Source organism: Geotrypetes seraphini, chromosome 4, assembly GCF_902459505.1.
Source record: "Geotrypetes seraphini chromosome 4, aGeoSer1.1, whole genome shotgun sequence".
Lineage (NCBI taxonomy): Eukaryota > Metazoa > Chordata > Amphibia > Gymnophiona > Dermophiidae > Geotrypetes > Geotrypetes seraphini.
Genome location: NC_047087.1, coordinates 317,708,700 through 317,731,064, shown reverse-complemented (window position 1 = coordinate 317,731,064; position 22,365 = coordinate 317,708,700). Strand labels below are relative to the sequence as shown.

Sequence of the window (22,365 nt, the reverse complement as noted above, 5' to 3'; positions counted from 1 at the left end):
GGGTCCTGGTGGGGGCAAACTTTTCTTGGGGAGATGCGAGGGAGTGGGGTGGGGGTGTTAGCAGTAGGGAGACCAAGTTCCTGGATGCTGTAGGCGACTGCTTCCTGTAACAACTTGTCAAGGAAAATACAAGAGGAAATGCACTTCTGGACTTAATTCTAAATGGACTACGAGGACCGGCGCAAGGCGTAGAAATAGAAGGGATGCTGGGAAGCAGTGATCACAATATGATCCGCTTCAACCTGGACACAGGGGCAAAACATGGATCAAGAATGACGGCCATGGCACTGAACTTCCGAAAAGGGAATTAAGAAGTGATGAGACTCATGGTGGGGAAGAAGATTAAGAAGAGGATAAGCACTGAAAAATGCTAGAGCAATCATGGTCCCTTTTTAAGGACACAGTCACCGAAGCGCAAAATATATATATATCGCTTATCAACAAGGGATCCAAGAGGAAAAAGAACAAGGAACTGGCGTGACTCACTGTAGCGGTGAAGGAAATGATCAGAGACAAGAAGACTTCGTTTAAGGAATGGAAAAGGTCAAAAACAGACGAAAACTGGAAAGAGCACAAACAACATCAAAGCAGGTGCCATAAGGCTGTCTGCATTTTGCACTATATTTGTCTATTTTTCTTTAGTTGTTACTGAGGTGACATTGTATATTTTAAAGTCATCTGCCTTGACTTCTTTGGAAAAAAAAAAAGCGAATATAAATGATAATTAACATTTTCTATGTGTACAGGTAGAGAGAATGAGAGGGCACTCTCTAAAGTTAAAAGGGGATAGATTCCGTACAAACGTAAGGAAGTTCTTCTTCACCCAGAGAGTGGTAGAAAATTGGAATGCTCTTCCAGAGGCTGTTATAGGGGAAAACACCCTCCAGGGATTGAAGACAAAGTTAGACAAGTTCCTGCTGAACCAGAACGTATGCAGGTAAGCCTGGTCTCAGTTAGGGCACTGGTCTTTGACCTAAGGGCTGCCACGAGAGCGGACTGCTGGGCACGATGGATCACTGGTCTGACCCAGAAGCGGGAATTCTTATATTCTTATGAGGGACTGGGCATTCTTCCTGCCACCGATCATTTGGGTGGGTTTGTGGGGTATCAGAAGGTGGGATTGGGCAACCCTCCTGCCGCTGATCATTGATGTGGGGGTTCGAAGGGTGTCGGTAGGAGTGACTGAGCATCCCTTCTGCCGCCAATCATTGTGGGAGGGTTCGTGAGGTGTCAGAAGGAGGGACTGGGTATCTCTCTTGTCGGGGAACTTTGAGGAGGGTTCAGGGATCGCAGCAGGAGGGATTGGGAATCCCTCCTGCTGGGGAACATTACGGGAAGATTTGGGGTATTGCTGCAGGAGAGATTGGACATCTCTCCTGCTGGCAATCATTTGGGGGGTCATGGCAGCTTAGGGCAGGCAGGACTGAGCATCTCTCCTGCCGCAATTGTTATGGGGGGGGTGACAGGACGGGTTGCCTGTGCCTGCCGTGATCAGCTCAGCGGCCCGATCCGGAACTTATACCTATTTTGACTTGATCTAAATCAAAATGTATAAAAGTTCCGTCCAGGCAACTTGTCAAACTTTCGATTATGACTGCCAGATGACTAAGTCTAGGTCAGCCCACATCCTGCCCACCTCTCACCTTACCCATTCCTCCAAAAACGTCCCTTCTCGCTCTGGGTGCACAGAGGCAGGGAAAAGGCCTGAGCTGGTTTTAGATACGTTTAAAACCCTGTTTGATTATCGGTACTTGGACGACCTGTCTTGTTGATCATCCAAGAACCAATTTAGGAGGATTTTTAGACTTAAAAAAAAAAATTATTATGAGCCCCATTATTAGTTTGGTAGGCTGGCAGGGACAGTGACGTGTCTGTCACGGCCCCGTGGTAACCGTTGTTTTGTCTTGGCATTCTGGTTATGGGTTTGAGCACATTACAAAAACATTAAAATTATACAATAAATTTATGTAAAGCATCCTGTGCTAGAAATATATATAAATAAACACATTTTCTGAGTCTGTACCCAGCGTTCAAAAATTTGTTAATTTTATAAGATGAACTGGAGTTTATCCTTACCGTTCATTCTGTATCCTTGTGAGCAAGGTGAAGTAGGGTATCCGTGTGACCTCGTCCGCTGGTTGTGAGCACATGGCCAAACTCCCAGTAAAACGTGGACTGTAAACGGCAGCTGCAGAGACACACAAAGCAGCAAAGAGAGTCATTCCTGAGGAGAAGCACCATCTCTGGGTTCCGGCCCAAAAATATCTAAGAAAAAGGACCATTTAAATTAAGGGCTCCTTTCACAAAGGTGCGCTAGCGTTTTTAGCGCACGCACTGGATTAGCGCAACTACCGCCTGCTCAAGAGGAGGCGGTAGTGGCTGGCACGCGCTATTCCGCACGTTAAGGCCCTAACGCACCTTTGTAAAAGGAGCCCTAAGTTATTAATTTATAGAGCATGTACGGTTGGGCAGACAGGATGGACCATTTGCTATGTTACCTCTACCGGGAGCCTATTCCACGCATTTACCACCCTTTCTGTAAAAAGGTAATGATTTCAAATCCCAGAGGAGTCCCTGTGATAGAGTCCCGAGATCCGTCTCTTCCTATAAGAAGAGCCTTGCTGGGTCATACCAATGGTCCATCAAGCCCAGTAGCCCGTTCTCACGGAGGCCAATCCAGGTCACTAGTACCTGGCCAAAACCCAAGGAGTAGCAATATTCCATGTTACCAATACAGGGCAACAGTGGCTTCCCCCCCCCTTTCAATACTTCCAGACAGATGTAAGTAGAGTGTGAGACAGCAGTCACTCTGCAAACAAAGCACGGTCTATGTATTTATCACAAGTACGTACAGACATAGAAAAGAGAACATGTAGGCTGGTAGGATAAAGCTGGTTAATTCATTTTCAATGTTTGTTGCATTAGCTGATGAAGATTAAAAACAAAACAGCAAAAAAAAAAAAATCACATTTACTTTCAAGAAGATTTCATTAAACATGACTAAAGGCTTCCAGTTCTGTACTGAGTGATGAAATGCAGGCGACAGGAGGGAGACGAGCTGTCCCAGCATTATAAGATTACGGCTCTCACATCCAGGCGCTGTTTCAGTCTGGCAGGAACTCACAGTTTATTCAATTTCTTGTATTTTTAACTATTGTAAATTGCATAGAACTTTATAGCCTTGCGGTATATAAACTGTTATTATTATTTTCTCCCGCACTCCTTGGAAAAACGTTCTTCACCAGGGAAAGAGATGCAGGAGATCTGATTGGGGTGTGCGCAGTGCATCAAAATCAGGATCCCAGCCATTGCTCAAATGCCTCAAAATTAAAGCACGAGTCCATTCATTGTACAGTGATATGAAAAAGTTTTCCCTCTGATTAGATTTATGTTCACCCTAAATGGTTTCTGATCTTTAAACAAACTGTAGCATCAGACAAAGGGAACCGCAGTAAACACTTACGCCTGGATTCTGTAAACAGCGCCTACATCAGATGACACCTTCAAAATCAGCGCAGGCTGTGTGCCAATCCCGCTAGGGTCCGTTAACAGAATTGCGGCTCCTGAAAAACGTAGGTGCCGGTAATGTAGGCCAAGGTTTTAAAAGTCTAGATTAGCAGTGCTTAAGTTTGACGGGGAATCGCGCACAGCTGCCCCTAAGGTCATCTCCACCCCTAACCATGTCTACTTTGACCTTAGGCGCCACCTACTTTTTTAAATGAGTTTTTAATTGGTTTTTAATGGTGTAGTCAATTAAAGCAATTAAATTAGGTGGCGATAGGGTGTCTACCGCCACCAAACGTAAGGCGCTGTTTATAGAATCCAGGGTCATAGTGCAGTTTCTCCTGGATTCTCTATATATGGCGCTAGAAATTGCGAGTACAAATTTGGGTGCACAGCCAATTGGCACACGCTATTTAATTGAGTAATGAGCCAATTAGCACCCATAATTGGAAGCTAACATTCAATTATTGATATTAATTGTCAACAATTTGGATCTGCACATGCATGACATAGATGCGCATGAGTCGAGTCTCTTTCATTTGAAAGGAAACTCTGCAATGAGAGGGCATAGGATGAAGTTAAGAGGTGACGGGCTCAGGAGTAATCTCAGGAAATACTTTTTTACAGAAAGGGTGGTAGATGCGTGGAACAGTCTCCCGGAAGAGGTGGTGGAGGCAGAATTCAAGAAAGCCTGGGATAGCCACATGGGATCTCTTAGGAGGAGAAGGAGATAATGCCATCATGTTTCTATAACCCTAAAGTTCTATGACCTCACAATGCAAGTATTAAGAGCCTTGGTTTATAACAATAATGCTCTATGACCTCACATTGCAGGTGTAAAGAGCCTTAGCCAATAGGGAGAGGAGGAGGTAGCAAATACTGTGGATGAGCAGACTAGTATAAATGCTCACAACTATTTATTTCCAATGTTCCCAACAATTATAGTCGAACCCTCCTTTATTTTTATATAAAATGGATCAGCAGCAGGCTGCCTCAAGTTTTAAAACTTTTGTATACTCAACAGTTCAACCAAAATCTTCACAGGACCATGTACTCAATGAGGAGTTTAATGCCAATGCACAGCAATGATTAAGTTGAAGGAAAAGCCGGTTGAAAAGGATTCAAACTAAGTGAGGACCCTCGACCCCAAAGAAGATATAATGAAACATGGTCATGTCGGGAGGAGTAGTCCTTACAACAGCTTAAATCAGGGGTGTCAAAGTCCCTCCTCGAGGGCCGCAATCCAGTCGGGTTTTCAGGATTTCCCCAATGAATATGCATGAGATCTATTTGCATGCACTGCTTTCATTGTATGCTAATAGATCTCTTGCAGATTGATAGGCTTAAGAGCGATAAATCTCCAGGACCAGATGGCATCCTAGGGTCATCAAGGAACTGAAAGGGTCCATAGCAGAACTGCTTCAACTAATAACCAATCTGTCGATCAAATCGAGAAAGATTCCGGAAGACTGGAAGGTGGCGAATGTTACGCCGATCTTCAAGAAAGGTTCGAGGGGAGATCCAGGAAACTATAGACCTGTGAGTCTGACCTCGGTACCGGGAAAGATGGTAGAGTCACTGATAAAGGACAGCATCATTGATCACTTTGACGGACACGGGCTGATGAGGACCAGTCAGCACGATTTTAGCAATGCAGATTGTGTTTGACGAACTTGCTGCACTTCTTTGAGGGAGTAAACAGACAGATAAACAAGGGCGATCCGGTTGACATTGTATATCTGGATTTTCAGAAGGCGTTTGACAAGGTTCCGCATGAAAGCACAGTTACTTATCGTAACGGTTGTTATCCAGGGACAGAGGCAGATATTCTCAACAGGCGGTGACGTCACCCAACAGAGCCCCACAGCGGACAGCCTCACAAGCAGACTTGCTTGAAGATCTTTTAAGAGTTTGCGAGTGCCTTCCCGCCTGAGTTAGGGCGCGCATCTCCTGTGAAATACCTCAGTTCAGATAACTAGCTAAGAAGTCAACCAGGGGAGGTGGGTTGGTTGTGAGAATATCTGCCTGCTGTCCCTGGATAACAACTGTTACGGTAAGTAACTGTGCTTTATCCCAGGACAAGCAGGCAGCATATTCTCAACAGATGGGTGACCTCCAAGCTAAGCATAATGGGATGGAGGGAGAGTTGGCAAATTAAGAAAACAAATTTTGTAAAACGGACTGGCCAAAATGGCCGTCCCTTCTGGAGAAAGTATCCAGACAATAATGAGAGGTGAAAGTATGAACCGAGAACCAAGTGGCAGCCTTGCAGATTTCCTCAATAGGAGTTGATCTGAAGAAAGCTACAGACGCCGCCATTGCTCTAACTTTGTGGCCCATGACTCAACCCTGCAGAGGGAGACCAGCCTGAGCATAGCAGAAGGAGATACAAGCAGCCATCCAGTTGGATATGGTTCACTTCAAGACAGGATGCTCCAACTTATTTGGATCAAAGGAGATGAAAAGTTGTTGAGCTGTTCTGTGAGGTTGAGCACGTTTACAAAGTATGAAGCGCAATTTCTCCAAGGTGAGAATGAGGCTTTGGAAAAAATACTGGAAGGACAATAGATTGATTAATATGAAATTCTGAGACAACTTTAGGCAAGAATTTTGGATGAGTGCGGAGGACCACCTTGTCATGGTGGAAAACTGTGAAAGGTGGATCTGCAACCAAGGCTTGAAACTCACTGACCCTTCGAGCAGACGTGAGGGCAATGAGAAAGATGACGTTCCAAGTGAGATACTTGAGATGAGCCTTATCAGTTGGTTCAAATGGAGGCTTCATAAATTGAGCCAGGACGACATTGAGATCCCAGACCACTGGAGGTGGTTTGAGTGGTGGTTTAACATTGAAAAGTCCTTTCATGAAGTGGGAACTACAGGATGTGCAGACAGAGGTTTCCCTTCAAGAGGCTGATGGAAAGCAGTAATTGCACTAAGATGGACTCGGATAGATGTAGGCTTGAGGCCTGAGTGCGATAAGTGAAGTAAATAATCCAAAACTGAAGACAAGGAGGTAGATATTGGCTCCATGTTGCGAGTAGTACACCAAGCAGAAAATCTAGTCCATTTCTGATTGTAGCACTGCCTAGTGGACGGCTTTCTAGAAACCTCCAAAATGTCCTGTTCAGACTGAGAAAACTGAAGAGAGGCAGTTAGGTTGTAAGGTACCAAGCTGTTAAGTGTAGAGACTGCAGGTTGGGATGAAGCAAAGACCCCTGACTCTGTGTAAGCAGAGAGGGAAAAACTGGTAGAAGCAGAGGCTCCCTGGTGCTGAGTTGAAGTAGAAGGGAGTACCATGGTTGTCTGGGCCACCGAGGAGCTATCAGAATCATGGTGGCATGGTTGGTCTTGAGTTTGACAAGAGTCTTCAGAATCAGAGGGAATGGAGGGAAGGCATAGAGAAACCGGTCTGCCCATTCCAGAAGGAATGCATCTGCCTCGAGGCGATGAGGAGAATATATCCTTGAGCAGAACTGAGGCAGTTTGTTGTTGAGGGGAGACGCAAAGAGGTCTATCTGAGGAGTCCCCCATTGAGCAAACACCTGACATAGAGCCGTGGAATTGAATGTCCATTCGTGAGGTTGCAGAAGACAACTCAATTTGTCCGCCAGACAGTTACATAGAAACATAGAGTATGACGGCAGAAAAGGGCCATCGGCCCAACAAGTCTGCCCACTCGAAGAACCCTCCCCCTAAGCACTTCCTCGAAGTGAACCCACATGTTTATCTCATTTTTTTTCTTTGAAGAACTGTTTGCTTTTTTGTTAATTGTTTGCTGGGCCTACCTGGGAGCAAGGCAGTCCAGTAAGAACTGAACTCTTATAATTCTTGTAAAAGCCTGACTGAAGGAATTATAAGCCAGGACCGTTTTGTTTTGTTTTTTGGGTATAATATTCTATGGGCTGGACATAATAAACAGAACTCATTTCTTTTGGAAAAAATCCTGAGCTGTTTGAAAGTGGTTTTGGTGCTATTTGACTTTACAACTGACCTTACTTACTGGCCTCAACTACCGCCGGCCGAAAAAAAGCAAACCAAGAAAAAACTTTTTTTTTAAAAGAAAAAAGATAGAAGACGTGCGGGCACAGCAACTAAGAGAAAATAACAAAGCCGCGGTGCGAGAAGGCAACGAAGAGCTGCAGAGCTGAAGTGAAGAGAACTTCTCGGCTCCGCGGAAAACTTTGAGTTGAGGTACCTCACAGGAGACGTGCGCCCTAACTCGGGCAGGAAGTCATTCGCGCATGCACGGTGCAGCACTCGTAAGCTCTTAAAAGATCTTCAAGCAAGTCTGCTTCTGAGGCTGTCCGCTGCGGGGCTCCATCGGTGACATCACCCACCTGTTGAGAATAAGCTGCTTGCTTGTCCTGGGATAACGACTACTTCGGAAAATTGCAAGCCATGGAATTGAGGGTGAAATACTCACGTGGATTAAAAACTGGCTGGAGCATAGGTAACAGAGAGTGGGGGGTAAATGGACAATACTCGGACTGGAAAAGCGTCACCAGTGGGGTGCCGCAGGGCTCGGTGCTTGGACCCATTCTCTTTAACATCTTTTTATAAATGATCTGAACATAGGTACGACGAGCGAGGTGATTAAATTTGTGGACGATACGAAATTATTCAGAGTAGTGAAGATGCAGGGGGATTGTGAAAATCTGCAACGTGACATAATCAGGTTCAAGGAATGGGCATCGACATGGCAGATGAGGTTCAACGCGGATAAGTATAAAGTGATGCATGTTGGTTACAAAAATCTCATGCACGAATACAGGATGTCCGGGGCGGTACTTGGAGAGACCTCCCAGGAAAGGGACTTGAGAGTTCTGATTGACAAGTCGATGAAGCTGTCCATGCAAAGTGCGGCGGCAGCAAAAAGGGCAAACAGAATGCTGGGAATGATAAAGAAGGGGATCACGAACAGATCAGAGAAGGTTATCATGCTGCTGTACCGGGCCATGGTGCGTCCTCACCTGGAGTACTGTGTCCAACACTGGTTGCCGTACATGAAGAAGGATATGGTACTACTCGAAAGGATTCAGAGAAGAGCGACTAAGATGGTTAAGGGATTGGAGGAGCTGCCGTACAGCGAAAGATTAGAGAAACTGGGCCTCTTCTCCCTCGAACAGAGGAGATTGAGAGGGGACATGATTGAAACATTCAAGGTATTGAAGGGGATAGACTTAGTAGATAAGGACAGGTTGTTCACCCTCTCCAAGGTAGAGAGAACAAGAGGGCACTCTCTAAAGTTGAAAGGGGATAGATTCTGTACAAACATAAGGAAGTTCTTCTTCACCCAGAGTGGTAGAAAGCTGCTCCTTGTGACCCTGGGCAAGTCACTTAATCCTCCATAGCCCCAGGTACGTTAGATAGATTGTGAGCCCACCGGGACAGAGAGGGAAAATGCTTGAGTACCTGATTGTAAAAACCGCTTAGATAACCTTGATAGGCAGTATATAAAATCCTAATAAACTTGAAACTTATAGGGGAAAATACCCTCAGTGATTCAAGACAAAGTTAGACAAGTTCCTGCTGAACAAGAACGGGCACTGGTTAGGGTGCTGGTCTTTGACCAGAGGGCTGCCGCATGAGGGGACTGCTGGGCATGATGGACCACTGGTCTGACTCAGCAGTGGCAATTCTTATGTTCTTGTGGTACTGTGTTAGTTTGTCTTGATAAATTTTCTGAATAGCAGGGTTTTTATTTCCCTTTGGAGGGTTTTGTAATAAGGCATTGTTATCAGTAAGTTGGAGAGGTGGTGGTCAGGTTTTGCTGCCTGAGTGGCTAGTAGGCCATCGTACATATTCTTGTGAAGTGGCGGGTGAGTAAATGGAGTCTGAGTATTCTCTTAGGCCCCTTAAGGGTGCAAATATTCCTATACAATAGATTCTTCATTTTATGGTAACTTTACGTTGCTATTTATCCCCAACAGGTCCTGTCGGACATTACCTACTAAAATGTACATATTACATTTTCGCTCAGCAAATTGTATTTCTATACTATTGCTTCCTGAGGTCTCTGATCTCTGTATTTCCTCTGAATATCTACTTATTGTATTTCGCTAAATGTCCAGCACTCTTGATTGTAAACTGCCTAGAAGTCGCAAGATTGTGGCGGTATAGAAGAATAAAGTTATTATTATTATTATTGAGGGGACGGGACATTGATTTAAAAGCTGCTCATCTTTTGCATCTGGACGGGTCGTAATTAAGCGTCCGAAACAACAGAGTCAGCATAACGCCAACATTAAAACAATACAGATGGTTTAAAGCCCTTTCCAAAATGCTTCACTGAGATGTGGAGTAGTTGGCCGAGTGGTCAGAGTCCTGGGCTGACGACCAAAGAAACCAGGGTTCAAATCCTGCTTGTGGCCTGGTGGTTTGTGCTGAGGGGTTTCTTTAATTGATTGTTTCGCGTTTTAGGTTCACTATGGGCTCCTTTCACTAAGCTTGCCAAGCCACTTATGGCCTCTCTTAATCAATTTCCGTTTTATCTAATTGTCCTGCCTATGTCAGGCCTCCATAGTATATGCCTTTTCATTGCCATATATGTAACATCGCTGTAAATGTACAGTCTCTTCTTTTGTTAACCGCATTGAACTTCCATGGTATTGCGGTATACAAGAATAAAGTTATTATTATTATTCTCTACCAATGTTATTAGGGCACCTAAATCATTAATTTTTAAGTTGATGCCACTATGGCTCCAATCAAGCTGGAGAGCCACCAAATATCTTCATATATGTGCCTATGATTTTAGCAACTAATGTGTCAAGAATATTTAGTCCACTGTTAAACATTTCATTGGGAGGATCCGCAAGGGGGTGGGGGTTATCAAATGCATTCTCTTCTTCGTTCATTGTTCTTCCAGCATACAGCTTTCCCCCCAATCCACTTCCCTCTTTCTGCCACAAAGGGGTAGAGAGGCAAAGTAACAAGAAAAACAACTCATAATGATGATGGGGGGGGGGGCATCCCAGAGTTCTCCAAGGGCTACCAAGCTTGCAGTGAAGCGTGGTACAGTGGTTAAAGCTATGTGCTCAGCACCCTAAGATTGTGGGTTTAAATCCATGCTGCTCCTTGTGACCCTGGGTAAGTCACTTAATCCCCCCATTGCTCCAGGTACATTAGATAGACTAGGACAAAGAGGAAAATGCTTGAGTACCTAAATAAATTCATGTAAACTGTTTTGAGATCCCTTGGGAGAATGGTATAGAAAATTGAATAAATAAATATAATGTGGGGTCATGAAACTTACAAGTTATTCCACACTTTTTGTTTCAATGAGGCAAATGCATCTAGCAAATGGGCCCAAGTATAGGGAAACCAAGCCATTGTGACATCACCGATGAGGTTGGCTCTTAGGCATTGGTGGAATGAGGCATTATGACATCACAATAGGAGGGACTGCTGAAAAGTTCTCAGCCTAACCAAGAAGAGAATGGGGAGAGTGTGGCGCAGTGGTTAAAGCTACAGCCTCAGCACCTCGAGGCTGTGAGTTCAAACCCACACTACTCCTTGTGACCCTGGGCAAGTCACTTAATCCCCCCCATCGCCCCAGGTACATTAGATAGGTTGTGAGCCCACAGGGAAAATGCTTGAATACCTGAATAAAAATTCATGTAAACTGTTCTGGGCACCCTGGGGAGAACGGCATAGAAAATTGAATGAATAAATAAATGAAGGTGCTCTGTTAGAGAACCAAGTAGTGACTCGAACTCTCTGCCACCCTGGGCAGCCCAGGAAGTACCATGTCCTGAACTCTGACTATCATTTTCATTAGACAGTAACTCTAAAGACAGAAAAAGGACTTGAAACAGCCGTGAACAGAAACTCCTGGAAAGGCTACAAGGGAGCTTTTATCGTGGATTGTTTTCCATACCACAGTGCTTCATGTTCCCTGGTTTCTCCTCATCCCCAACCCAAAGGAAAAAGTACAGTACTACTACAGGTAGCAAAAAGACCCAACTGGCCCAAAGGCTGGAGGGGTGCCTCCTGAAAGAGATCCTCAGGGCATTTTTTCAACCCAGGAGTGGCACCATGAGATGGGAATTTGAACTCAGATCCTGCATGTCCTGCCTAGAAGCAGGAGTCACAGGGACCAGCCCATAGTGAACGGTTTCAACTTACCATAAATCTCTTCCGCAATGAGTTTTACCAGTTCTGAGTACACGCCTAGCTCAGGTACCAGTCTGTCCAGGATCTGAAACACCAGCCTTATTCGAACTTCTGATGGTTCTTCAAATGAGATGGATTTTTTGTCTTCCAGCAACTGAACCAGGTACAGATTAGCTGTCGGGACAAAAACAGCCAGTGAATGGTTAAAAGAGAAAAAAGTCTGACAGCGCACATAGTAATCTTTCTCTTTATCTCATAAGCCTTTAGCTAAGCTACTGGAGAATTTTCTCTTTAAAAAATTCAAATATGTAAGAACTCCAGAAAATACAATTGCTGACATTTTCTATAGAGTAATGAGCTATTTATGAAACCACAGAATGAGAGGGCTGGAAAGAAACTGAGGAGACCAACAAGACAGGATTTGGTGCAGAAATAAAAGCATCTCGTCTGCTGTTTAAAACCAGCATGAGCCGTCGGTTCCAGGACTTGCCAGTTTTCACAATGAGAACATTCTTCCTAAACCTCTCTCCCGCTCTAGTCCCTGCATAGTTTTAAGCTGATGACATCCTTCTGGCTGCCCCTTACCACTGTTCCACCTCTGATCTCTCATGCATTCAGACGTGCCTCGATGCAACTGTGGCTTGGTTCCCACTGGCTGTTTCTAAACCCCTCGAAGACTGGATTATTGGGAGTCATCCTGGGACTATTCAGAGGCCATTGAAAGGAATGTTGCTACACATCCCTTTTGCAGTGATGGCTGTGGTGCCTGAGACTTCAGGTGTGCAGACAGGTTTAGAGGTTTGGGGCAGCTAAATTGTGGTGCACGCCTGAAGGTTCTCAGCCTTCCAGGCTGTGGGCCTCATTGCTTTGGGGGGGATGTTACTGGGATCATGCAGGTATCTGGGGGTTAGCAAGGCCCTATCTCAGTGGTTCTTAAATCTGTCTTGGAGGACTCCAGGCAGTCGGGTTTTCAAGATATCCCTAATGAATATGCTTAAAGCCTATGCTTGGAGTTTTTTCCCAGTTAATTAAATAGTTGCCTATTAGATAACTCAAATTCTTAAAACCAGCTATTAAATATTTAATACAAACAAGTATTATCTGAATCAATTAAATTTTAATCTTATCTACCACAGTTCATTTCATTACAGTACTTTTAAACCTTACCAATACTTAATTTATTAATAAATATCAGAATAATTTAGTCAGTGAACCTAATCCCCATCACTCACACTAACACTCACACTCACACTACAGTCATTGTGATTACTTTTATCCAAAACTGGATCTTGGTTAGTTCATGAGTCCATGATCATCTAGTGCAAGGAGATGAACTTTGGGTTCTTGCACCATGGAGAGGTATTGCAAAGACTACAGGGACCAGACGGGTTACACCTGACCAGAAGAGGGAAGAACGTCCTTGGACACCGTCTAGCCCGCCTACTACACAGGGCTTTAAACTAGGTAAGTTGGGGGAGGGTACGGGCACAAACAACCTACCTGGTGAGCTAAGCTGCCAATACTTTTTTGAGACTAAGGTAAGTAAACACCGATCTGGGTCAGGGGAGAGTATACACACTTTCGAGTCTGGGGTTGGCTCACATTATAATTCTGGGTCACATTGTAATTCTGGGTCTAAGGGGAGTACACATTGTAATTCTGGGTCCAGCGAGAGAACACACATTGCAAATTGTACTAAAGGAGTTCAAGTAGCCCAAGCGGGAATACCCCCAAAGGGTACACACATTTCCGAGTCTGGGATAGGAACACACTGTAGTTCTGGGTCTGGGGAGTCCGGGATAGGTGGACGTTGTAACTCTGGGTCTAGGGAAAGTACAAAACATGCGAATAATGCTAAAGGTGTCCAAGTAGCTCAAGCGGGAATATCCCCACTGAGACGTAACAAACATAAAACATGGAGGGCTATGTACGTAAATGCTCACAGTCTGGGAAACAAGATCCTGGAATTAGAAACAGAAATGAGGAATGCCGACCTGGATGTGGTGGCGATATCTGAGACCTGGCTCATGGACTCCCACGGGTGGGACATGGTCATATCAGGTTACAACTTGCTTCGCCGGGACAGGGAGGGCAAAATGGGAGGAGGTGTAGCATTATATACTAAAGATGACATTATGGTCACCAGAATCACAGATGTCCACTATACTGGGGAATCCCTTTGGGTAAATTTGGCCAGAGGGAAGGACAAATGCCTGTATCTTGGCGTAATATACAGACCCCCAAGACAACAGGATGACCTAGATATGGAATTAATCGGAGATATAGAGAATATCACCTTGCGTGAGGACACAGTATTGTTAGGTGACTTCAACATGCCTGATGTGGATTGGGACACGCTTTCCTCTGCTTCCGGCAGCAGCAGGAGGCTATTAAACTCTATGAAGGGAGCAAGACTCAGGCAACTGGTGTTGGAACCAAAAAGGGATCAGGCAATACTGGACCTGATACTTACCAATGGAGAAAGTGTCACAGAGGTCTCGGTGGGCGACACATTGGCCTCCAGTGACCACAACATGGTATGGTTCAATCTCAGGAAAGGTTTCACTAAATCTACCACACTGACCAAGGCCCTCAAATTCAAGGACACAAACTTCAAAGAAATGGGAGACTTCGTTCACCAGGCGCTACAAAGCCAAGCAGAAACCGATAACGTGAAAGAAATGTGGTCGACTTTGAAAGCCACCATACAAGAAGCAACAAACCGCTATGTTAAGTCAGTAAGTAAACGGCGAAGTAACAATAAGCCACAGTGGTTCTCTGTGGAGATTTCGGACCTCATCAAGGAGAAGAAAAAAGCATTCATCTCTTACAAACAATCAGGGAAACAGGACTCTAGGGAAGTCTATCTGGCCAAGTCAAAAGCCGTCAAAACAGCAGTTAGGGAGGCCAAATTCCGCATGGAGGAGTCTCTAGCGAAGAACATCCAGAAAGGAGATAAATCCTTCTTCAGGTATATCAGTGACAGAAATAAGAACTTAGGCGGGATAGTACGTCTTAGGAAACTAGACGGAGACTATGTAGAAGCGGACTCGGAAAAAGCCCAACTGTTAAATGAATACTTCTGCTCAGTCTTCACCCGCGAGGCGCCAGGACTCAGCCCTCAGCTACAGACAAGGGTTGACGCAGATGACCCGTTTAGTAATTTCGAGTTTACACCCAGCGGTGTGTACTGCGAGCTGTCAAAGCTTAAGGTTAACAAGGCAATGGGGCCTGACAACCTACACCCCAGGGTGCTCAGGGAGTTGTGTGATGTCTTGGAGGAACCGCTATCCGCGCTCTTCAATCTCTCCCTTAGTACGGGTAACTTCCCATTGGACTGGAAGACGGCTAACGTCATTCCACTCCACAAGAAAGGCTCCAAGATGGAGACAGCAAACTACAGACCGGTGAGTCTCACATCAATAGTGTGGAAACTAATGGAAACTCTAATCAAACGCCAATTGGATACGATCCTGAACGAGGAGAATCTACGGGATCCCCGTCAACATGGATTTACTAAGGGGAGATCCTGCCAATCCAACCTGATCAGCTTCTTTGACTGGGTGACGAGGAAGCTGGATGTTGGGGAGTCCCTGGACATCGTGTACTGGACTTCAGTAAAGCATTCGATAGCGTACCACACCGCAGGTTGCTGAGCAAGATGAGTTCTATAGGATTGGGCGACACATTGACGAAATGGGTTGGGAACTGGCTTGGAGGCAGGGTTCAGAGGGTAGTGGTGAACAGCACCCCCTCCGAAATGATGGAGGTAATCAGTGGAGTGCCGCAGGGCTCGGTCCTGGGCCCGATCATATTCAACATCTTTATAAGAGACTTGGCAGAAGGGCTGCGAGGTAAAATAACATTATTCGCCGATGACGCCAAACTAAGCAATGTAGTGGGCAAAAGCACAACAGACATAAATTCAATGTCCGACAACATGATGCACGACCTACTCCTACTGGAGCGCTGGTCTAGGTCCTGGCAACTCAGCTTCAATGCCAAAAAATGCAAAGTCATGCACCTGGGCAGCCAAAATCCATGCAAGACTTACACCCTTAATGGCGAGATCCTAACAAGAACTGAAGCAGAACGAGACTTAGGGGTGATCGTCAGTGAGAACATGAAGACTGCCAATCAAGTGGAGCAAGCTTCATCCAAGGCAAGGCAAATCATAGGTTGCATCCGCAGGAGTTTCGTCAGCCGTAAGCCTGAAGTCATTGTGCCATTGTATAGATCCATGGTGAGGCCCCACCTGGAATACTGTGTGCAATTCTGGAGGCCGCATTACCGTAAGGATGTGCTGAGACTGGAGTCGGTCCAGAGAATGGCCACCCGGATGGTCTCGGGACTCAAGGATCTCCCGTACGAGGAACGGCTGGTTAAGTTGCAGCTGTACTCACTCGAGGAACACAGAGAGAGGGGTGACATGATCGAGACATTCAAGTATCTCACGGGCCGCATCGAGGTGGAAGAAGATATCTTCTTTTTCAAGGGTCCCGCGGCAACAAGGGGGCATCCGTGGAAAATCAGGGGCGGGAAACTGCACGGGGACACCAGGAAATTCTTTTTCACTGAAAGGGTGGTTGATCGCTGGAATAGTCTTCCACTTCAGGTTATTGAAGCCAGCAGCGTGCCTGATTTTAAGGCCAAATGGGATAGACACGTGGGATCTATTCACAGAGAAAGGTAGGGGAGGGTCATTGGGGTGGGCAGACTGGATGGGCCGTGGTCCTTATCAGATGTCTATTTCTATGTTTCTAGACAGAGAGGCTTCAAACTGAGAGTTGCACAACAGTCTATCACAGGGATCTCAAAGTCCCTCCTTGAGGGCCGCAATCCAGTCGGGTTTTCCCCAATGAATATGCATTGAAAGCAGTGCATGCACATAGATCTCATGCGGCCCTCAAGGAGGGACTTCTCTAGCATTAAACACAACCGGAAGGCCTCTCTGTCCTCATGATGGTCCTGTTCTTCAATTCGTAAAGCATTCAGCTCAACACAAGACTGTTTTTCGCCATCTGGCCAGGAGCTGTGTTTGCAAGGCTCACCAACATCACAACTTCATCAGTAAGGAGTAGAGGTAAGGTTATAGGGACAGGATTAGAGGTAAATTATAAAATTAGTCAGAGACCACTGTTCAGGCAGTGGGCCTGATGGGCCGCCATGGGAGCGGACCGCTGGGCAGGATGGACCTCTGGTCTGCCCCAGCGGAGGCAACTTCTTATGTTCTTATGTTCTTAACTAAGCATGACTCGAGCAAGGACCCAGGGTTCGGCACAAGCCAGGATCAGCTGACAAGCAGGAAACACACCGTCTACCAGGAAATCAAATACGCTTGAGGCAGATTTACATATCTGTCACCTCTGTTATATGCAAATCTGCCCCCTGCATATTCATTAGGGATATCTTGAAAACTCAACTGGCTGGGGTTCCCCCAGGACAGTTTAAGAACCACTGCCCTATCTCATCAGGAGTAGGGTTGTTTAGTTTGGAGGTGGAGCTTTGTGCAAGGCCAGGTCCTTCTTCCCACACATGCCTGTTCCTATGGAAGCGACGGGATGCTTAGGTTCAGCAACCAATTTTCCTTGGACTTGGGCCTCTTGGCATGTCTGGGATAGATCCTAGATTAACTTTCCCCCTGGATTTCTGGGTGGAAATAGGTCCTTCTTGGCTCCTTCTTCTTGTGCTCTTTCTGTTCCTGGACTTCTTCCAGTGTGATGCCCGAGGTTGTGAGCACTGGAGTGAGGCAGCCATCACTGCAAGATAGTAGAGAGCTAGCAAGGTTGTAGAGGGTGCAGCGGCATGGTGGCCAGAGCTTCAAGAGTCCTCTTTGGATCCAGTAGTGGCTCCTAGACTGGGTGAGAACACTTCAGGGTTGGATCAGGCTGGGCTTTAGGCTGGTTTTGGTGACAAGGAATGTGGGATGGATGAAAGGGGATGGAAAGGGGGAAAGTAAGGAAAAAGGAGGTGCAATAGCTCCAACTCCTCTTCATCATCTTCACTGGCCTCCTCTTTATCCAGTGGGGGTTGCCTGGTAGAAGTGAGGCAGACCACTTTTGTAGGGGCTGCTCTAGCACTCATTGTTGTATCACAAAAAAACCTTATTTGAGAGCCTGTAATAACTTGCTTCCAAACCTCACCAAAAATCATCGAGTTAGCGGAGTCTGTTCCAAAAGCATTGCAGCAGAAGATAAGTAAGTGCGAATGCATGGACAGTTTTAGGCTAATGGAGGGCAGAAAGAAGAGCGGGGAAAGTAAGAGGTCAAGGGGGGAGGGCGAAAGCTATTGGGAAGTCTAGAAAGGCTTCAAAGAATATTGTAATGAAGAGAAGATAACATGATATGTTTTTATTAGACTAATTTAGTACATTTCCCCCACGTGCTATAAATGGTATGCAAATTTCCGTGCACAAAATTGTGTGCGATTCTGAGATGCGCACACAACTAAATCGGCACCATTTTGGGTTAGAGCATACATCTTGCTACACACTATCCTATAAATGTCTGCACTCAACGCGGGGGCGTGGCCATGGGCAGGTCAGGAGCATTCACTACAGATGTGTGCTAAATAGTGTGGATCCGCACCTAGCAAGTGCCAGGATTTACGCCAGGTTTCAGTTGGTATAAATCCTCACACCCAAAGTTTGGGGAGGAAATTGTTGCTAAGTGCTACTCTATAAATGGTGTACAACTTGAAGCACCATTTGGGGGGGGGGGTTGGCACTCAAATTTGGATGCAATTTACTGAAGCTAGTCCTTTGTGTCTAGTTTTTGAAAGCTATGTCTTCTTTTTCGAGTCAGAAATGAGCAAAAGATGACAAATATCAGAAAATATAAGTGAAATATAAAAGCAGGGGGGAAGGGGGGAGGGGAAGTGAGCTAGAAGAAGAGATGGAGGGGTGATCAAAGGGTGACAAGGCAGTATAATTTTACAATTTATAATATGACAGAAAACCCAGATCTTTATTAAGTCTTGTCTAGTGGGTGTCAAAATATTTTATCATTTAAACTTCTAAGGTTTTATGTTCTTGGGTTGTTTTAAAATTTCCTCTTAGTGCTGGGCAGTTTCAACAAGTGGAAAGAAGAGATCAATGTTACATCACCAGGAAAGTACTGGAAATAGAGAAGAAGGAAAAAGGATTCAAAGAAAGGTCATAAAAAGTACCCAGAACAATGCCATTCACCAGGAAACCTGAATGTGAGTTGTGAAGCCTCCAAGACTGAGAATCAGGGCCCAGCATACGAAAAAGAGAATGAAGCCCTCTTGCTGTACACGGGACAGTCTGTAGAAGTCCATCCAGTTTGGCTTCGCTGTCCCATACATTGGAAATGCCACAACAGAGCACGCAGAGTACATCATATAACGGCTTCTAGATGATACCCAAGCTCCGCCCACATGCGTGCGCCCGGGCAATCAGTGGCATAGCGAGGGTTGGAACTGCTCAGGGCAGTGGCGCCCCCTGTGCCCCGCTCCTTTTGTGTCCCACGAGCCACATTCGTGCCCTCCCCACCCCTGTAACTCTTTAAATCTTCAGCAGTGCGAGCAACTTCTCCAGCTTGCTGCTTGTGCAAACACTGGCTTTCCCTCTGATGTCACTTCCTGGCCCCATGACCTAGAAGTGAGCAGCAGGCCAGGGTAGCTGTTCATGCTGGGGGAGGAGGGGGGGGAAGAAGGAATGGCATGAGCGTGGGATGGGGGGCGGAGAGGTCCCAGCATGGTGATGATGCCCCCACCAAGACGGCACACGGGGTGGTCCACCCACCCCTTTCTACACCACTACTTGCAGTTGCATGCTCAGGGGTCAATATCCAGCTGGTGGTATTCAGTGTTTTGCTGACCACTGCCACAATTATGTCCATGATTATACACAAGCATTGAATTTCCAGGTTTCTGGAGTTGGCTAACATATCGCCGGTTAAGTGCAATATTCATAAAAACATGATGGCAGATAAAGGGCACATGGCCCATCCGCAGTAACCATTATCTCTTTCTCTCTCCAAGAGATCTCACTCGCCTATCCCAGGCCCTCTTGAATTCAGACACAGTATCTGTCTCCACCACCTCTTCTGGGAGACTGTTCCACGCATCTACCACCCTTTCCATAAAAAAGTATTTCCTTAGATTAGTCCAGAGCCTATCACCTCTTAACTTCATCCTATGCCCTCTCATTGCAGAGCTTCCTTTCAAATGAAAGAGACTCGACTCGTGCACATTTACATTACGTAGGTATTTAAACATCTCTATCATATCTCCCCTCTCCCACTTTCCTCCAAAGTATACTTAACTGGCTATGGCAAACCCCACCCATGAAACACCCCCAAAATAGCTGATTTTCAGTTTGGCGCTAACCGGAAATTTTCAGAAGTACAAACCAGTTAACTACTGTCAAAAATGACCAGTTAGCCCTGAACAATGTTTAATGTTTAATAAGACTTATATACCTCCCTTTGCTTAACCATCAGGGTACTTTATAAAAAATCAATAGAGAAAGGGAAGAAACCACATGCAACTGCAGATGCAAATCCCTCAGCCATGCTAAATGTATTTTGAAACAAATGAATCTTCAGAAGTGCTTGGAACTTCAGATAAGAGAACTCAGAGCATCTCCAGTGGGAGAGAGTTCCAGAGTGTGGGAACAGTAGAAAAATTGACTTAACATGCAATTTAACCAGTCAGGAGTCAACTCTGGCCAGTTAAATTGCTATGTATATCATAAGAACATAAGAATTGCTATACTGGGACAGACTAAAGGTCCATCAAGCCCAGCATCCTGGCCAACCCAAGTCCCAAGTACCAGGCAGAATCCCAAAGAGTAACAACATTCCAGAGCTGAGATTGTGATGTCACAATGCCTTATTCCACCAATGCCTAAGAGTCAACCTCAGCAGTGATGTCACAATGGCTTTGTTGCCCTATACTTGGCTCACCTAAGAACATAAGAGTTGCCGTACTGGGACAGACTGAAGTCCCTCAAGCCCAGTATCCTGCTTCCAACAGTGGCCAACCCAGATACCAAGTACCTAGCTAGATCGGTTCATAGTCATTCGCGTGCAAGACTTCAGCGAGCCGACAATTCGGCGCAAGACACCAGTGCGCCACCTAAAAAGTGACTTTAAAAGAGCTCCGATGCGGGGTGTGAGTGGGGAACCCCCCCAGTTTACTTCATACTCTTTGTGCTGCCATTGGGGGCGGGGGGGGGGGGTTGGAACCCTCCATTATAGAGTAAACTTAACTTTTTCCCTATTTTTTAGGAAAAAGTTAAGTTTTCTCTATGGGTTGCACCCCCACACTCCCCCAACGGCAGCACGAACAGTCTTAAGTAAAGTGGAGGTGTTTTCCCCCCTCCCGTCAGAGCTCTTTAAAAGTTACTTTTTAGGCAGCGCGCTGGTATCTTGCGCCAAATTGTCGGCGCTGCAATGTCGGCGCGCTGAAGTCTCGTGCACAAATGTCCCGTCACCAGCTAGATCCTATGAAATAAAACAGATTTTATGCTGCTTATTCTAGGACAGAGATCTCAAACTCCAACCCTTTGCAGGGCCACATTTTGGATTTGGAGGTACTTGGAGGGCCTCAGAAAAAAGAGTTAATGTCTTATGAAAGAAATGACAATTTTGCATGAGGTAAAACTCTTTATAGTTTATAAATCTTTCTTTTTGGCTAAGTCTTAATAATAATATTGTCATTTATATGATCAAGAACCTGCTTTATTTTACTTTTGTGATTATGATAAACATACCGAGGGCCTCAAAATAGGACCTGGCGGGCCGCGAGTTTGAGGCCACTGAGTTAAGGGGAACAGTTAGTCTGCTGGCTGGGTTGGAGGGCAGAGGGGAGAACAGGACAATCAAGCCATTGTGACATCACTGATGAGGCTGGCTCTTATTGGTGGAATGAGGCATTATGACATCACAATCTCAGCTCTGCTTCCCAAAGACAAACAGGATGTCATGGTTACAGTTTAGCCAGTGGTCTCCAACTCCAACCCTTTGCAGGGCCACATTTTGGATTTGGAGGTACTTGGAGGGCCTCAGAAAAAAGAGTTAATGTCTTATGAAAGAAATGACAATTTTGCATGAGGTAAAACTCTTTATAGTTTATAAATCTTTCTTTTTGGCTAAGTCTTAATAATAATATTGTCATTTATATGATCAAGAACCTGCTTTATTTTACTTTTGTGATTATGATAAACATACCGAGGGCCTCAAAATAGGACCTGGCGGGCCGCGAGTTTGAGACCACTGTTCTAGGACTAAGCACTGGATTTCCCCAAGCCATTTCAATAATGGCCTATGGACCCCTTAGCAGAAGCATAGCCTTGTTCTGATGTCAGGAGGAGCAGACTTTTGCACCATTGCAAGGCTACCATTTCGCTCAAAACCCATTTGGGGAAGCAGCTGCTCCCCTTGCACCTCACCTAGCTATGTCTCCACCCCTCAGCAACTTTTCACGCACCAGCTAAAAAACAGTGCTGCCATTTAGAATGCAATTTCAGTTTCTTCACCAATCTTTCACATTTGTGCTAAAATTATGTAACATTCATAATACATACTGAATTCTATAACGTACTGGCGCTTCAAGTTAGAGGCCAGGCAATAGAAGAGTTTAACTTGATGGATTTGTCCAGACATTCCCAACCAAGGAAAGAGCAGAGGCTCTTCTCCTCAGCTGTGATAACCCTGATGTCCAGATCACGTCTCAAATCCCACCCACACAAACTGTGTTTCTCACAGCTTCCTCCAC

At 45.5% G+C, this 22,365-nt stretch overlaps 1 protein-coding gene across 1 annotated transcript in view; it reads right to left on the bottom strand.

Annotated features, from left to right (window-relative positions):
* The window catches only part of LOC117359225, a 313,075-nt gene that overhangs the window by 286,114 nt on the left and 4,596 nt on the right, over nt 1-22,365 (bottom strand). Inside the window, exons 3-4 of the mRNA XM_033941598.1 lie at nt 11,635-11,796; nt 2,077-2,188 (exon numbers count right to left, since the gene is read on the bottom strand). Coding sequence (XP_033797489.1) covers nt 2,077-2,188; nt 11,635-11,796 — 274 coding nt within the window. The remainder of the gene's footprint in view (nt 1-2,076; nt 2,189-11,634; nt 11,797-22,365) is intronic.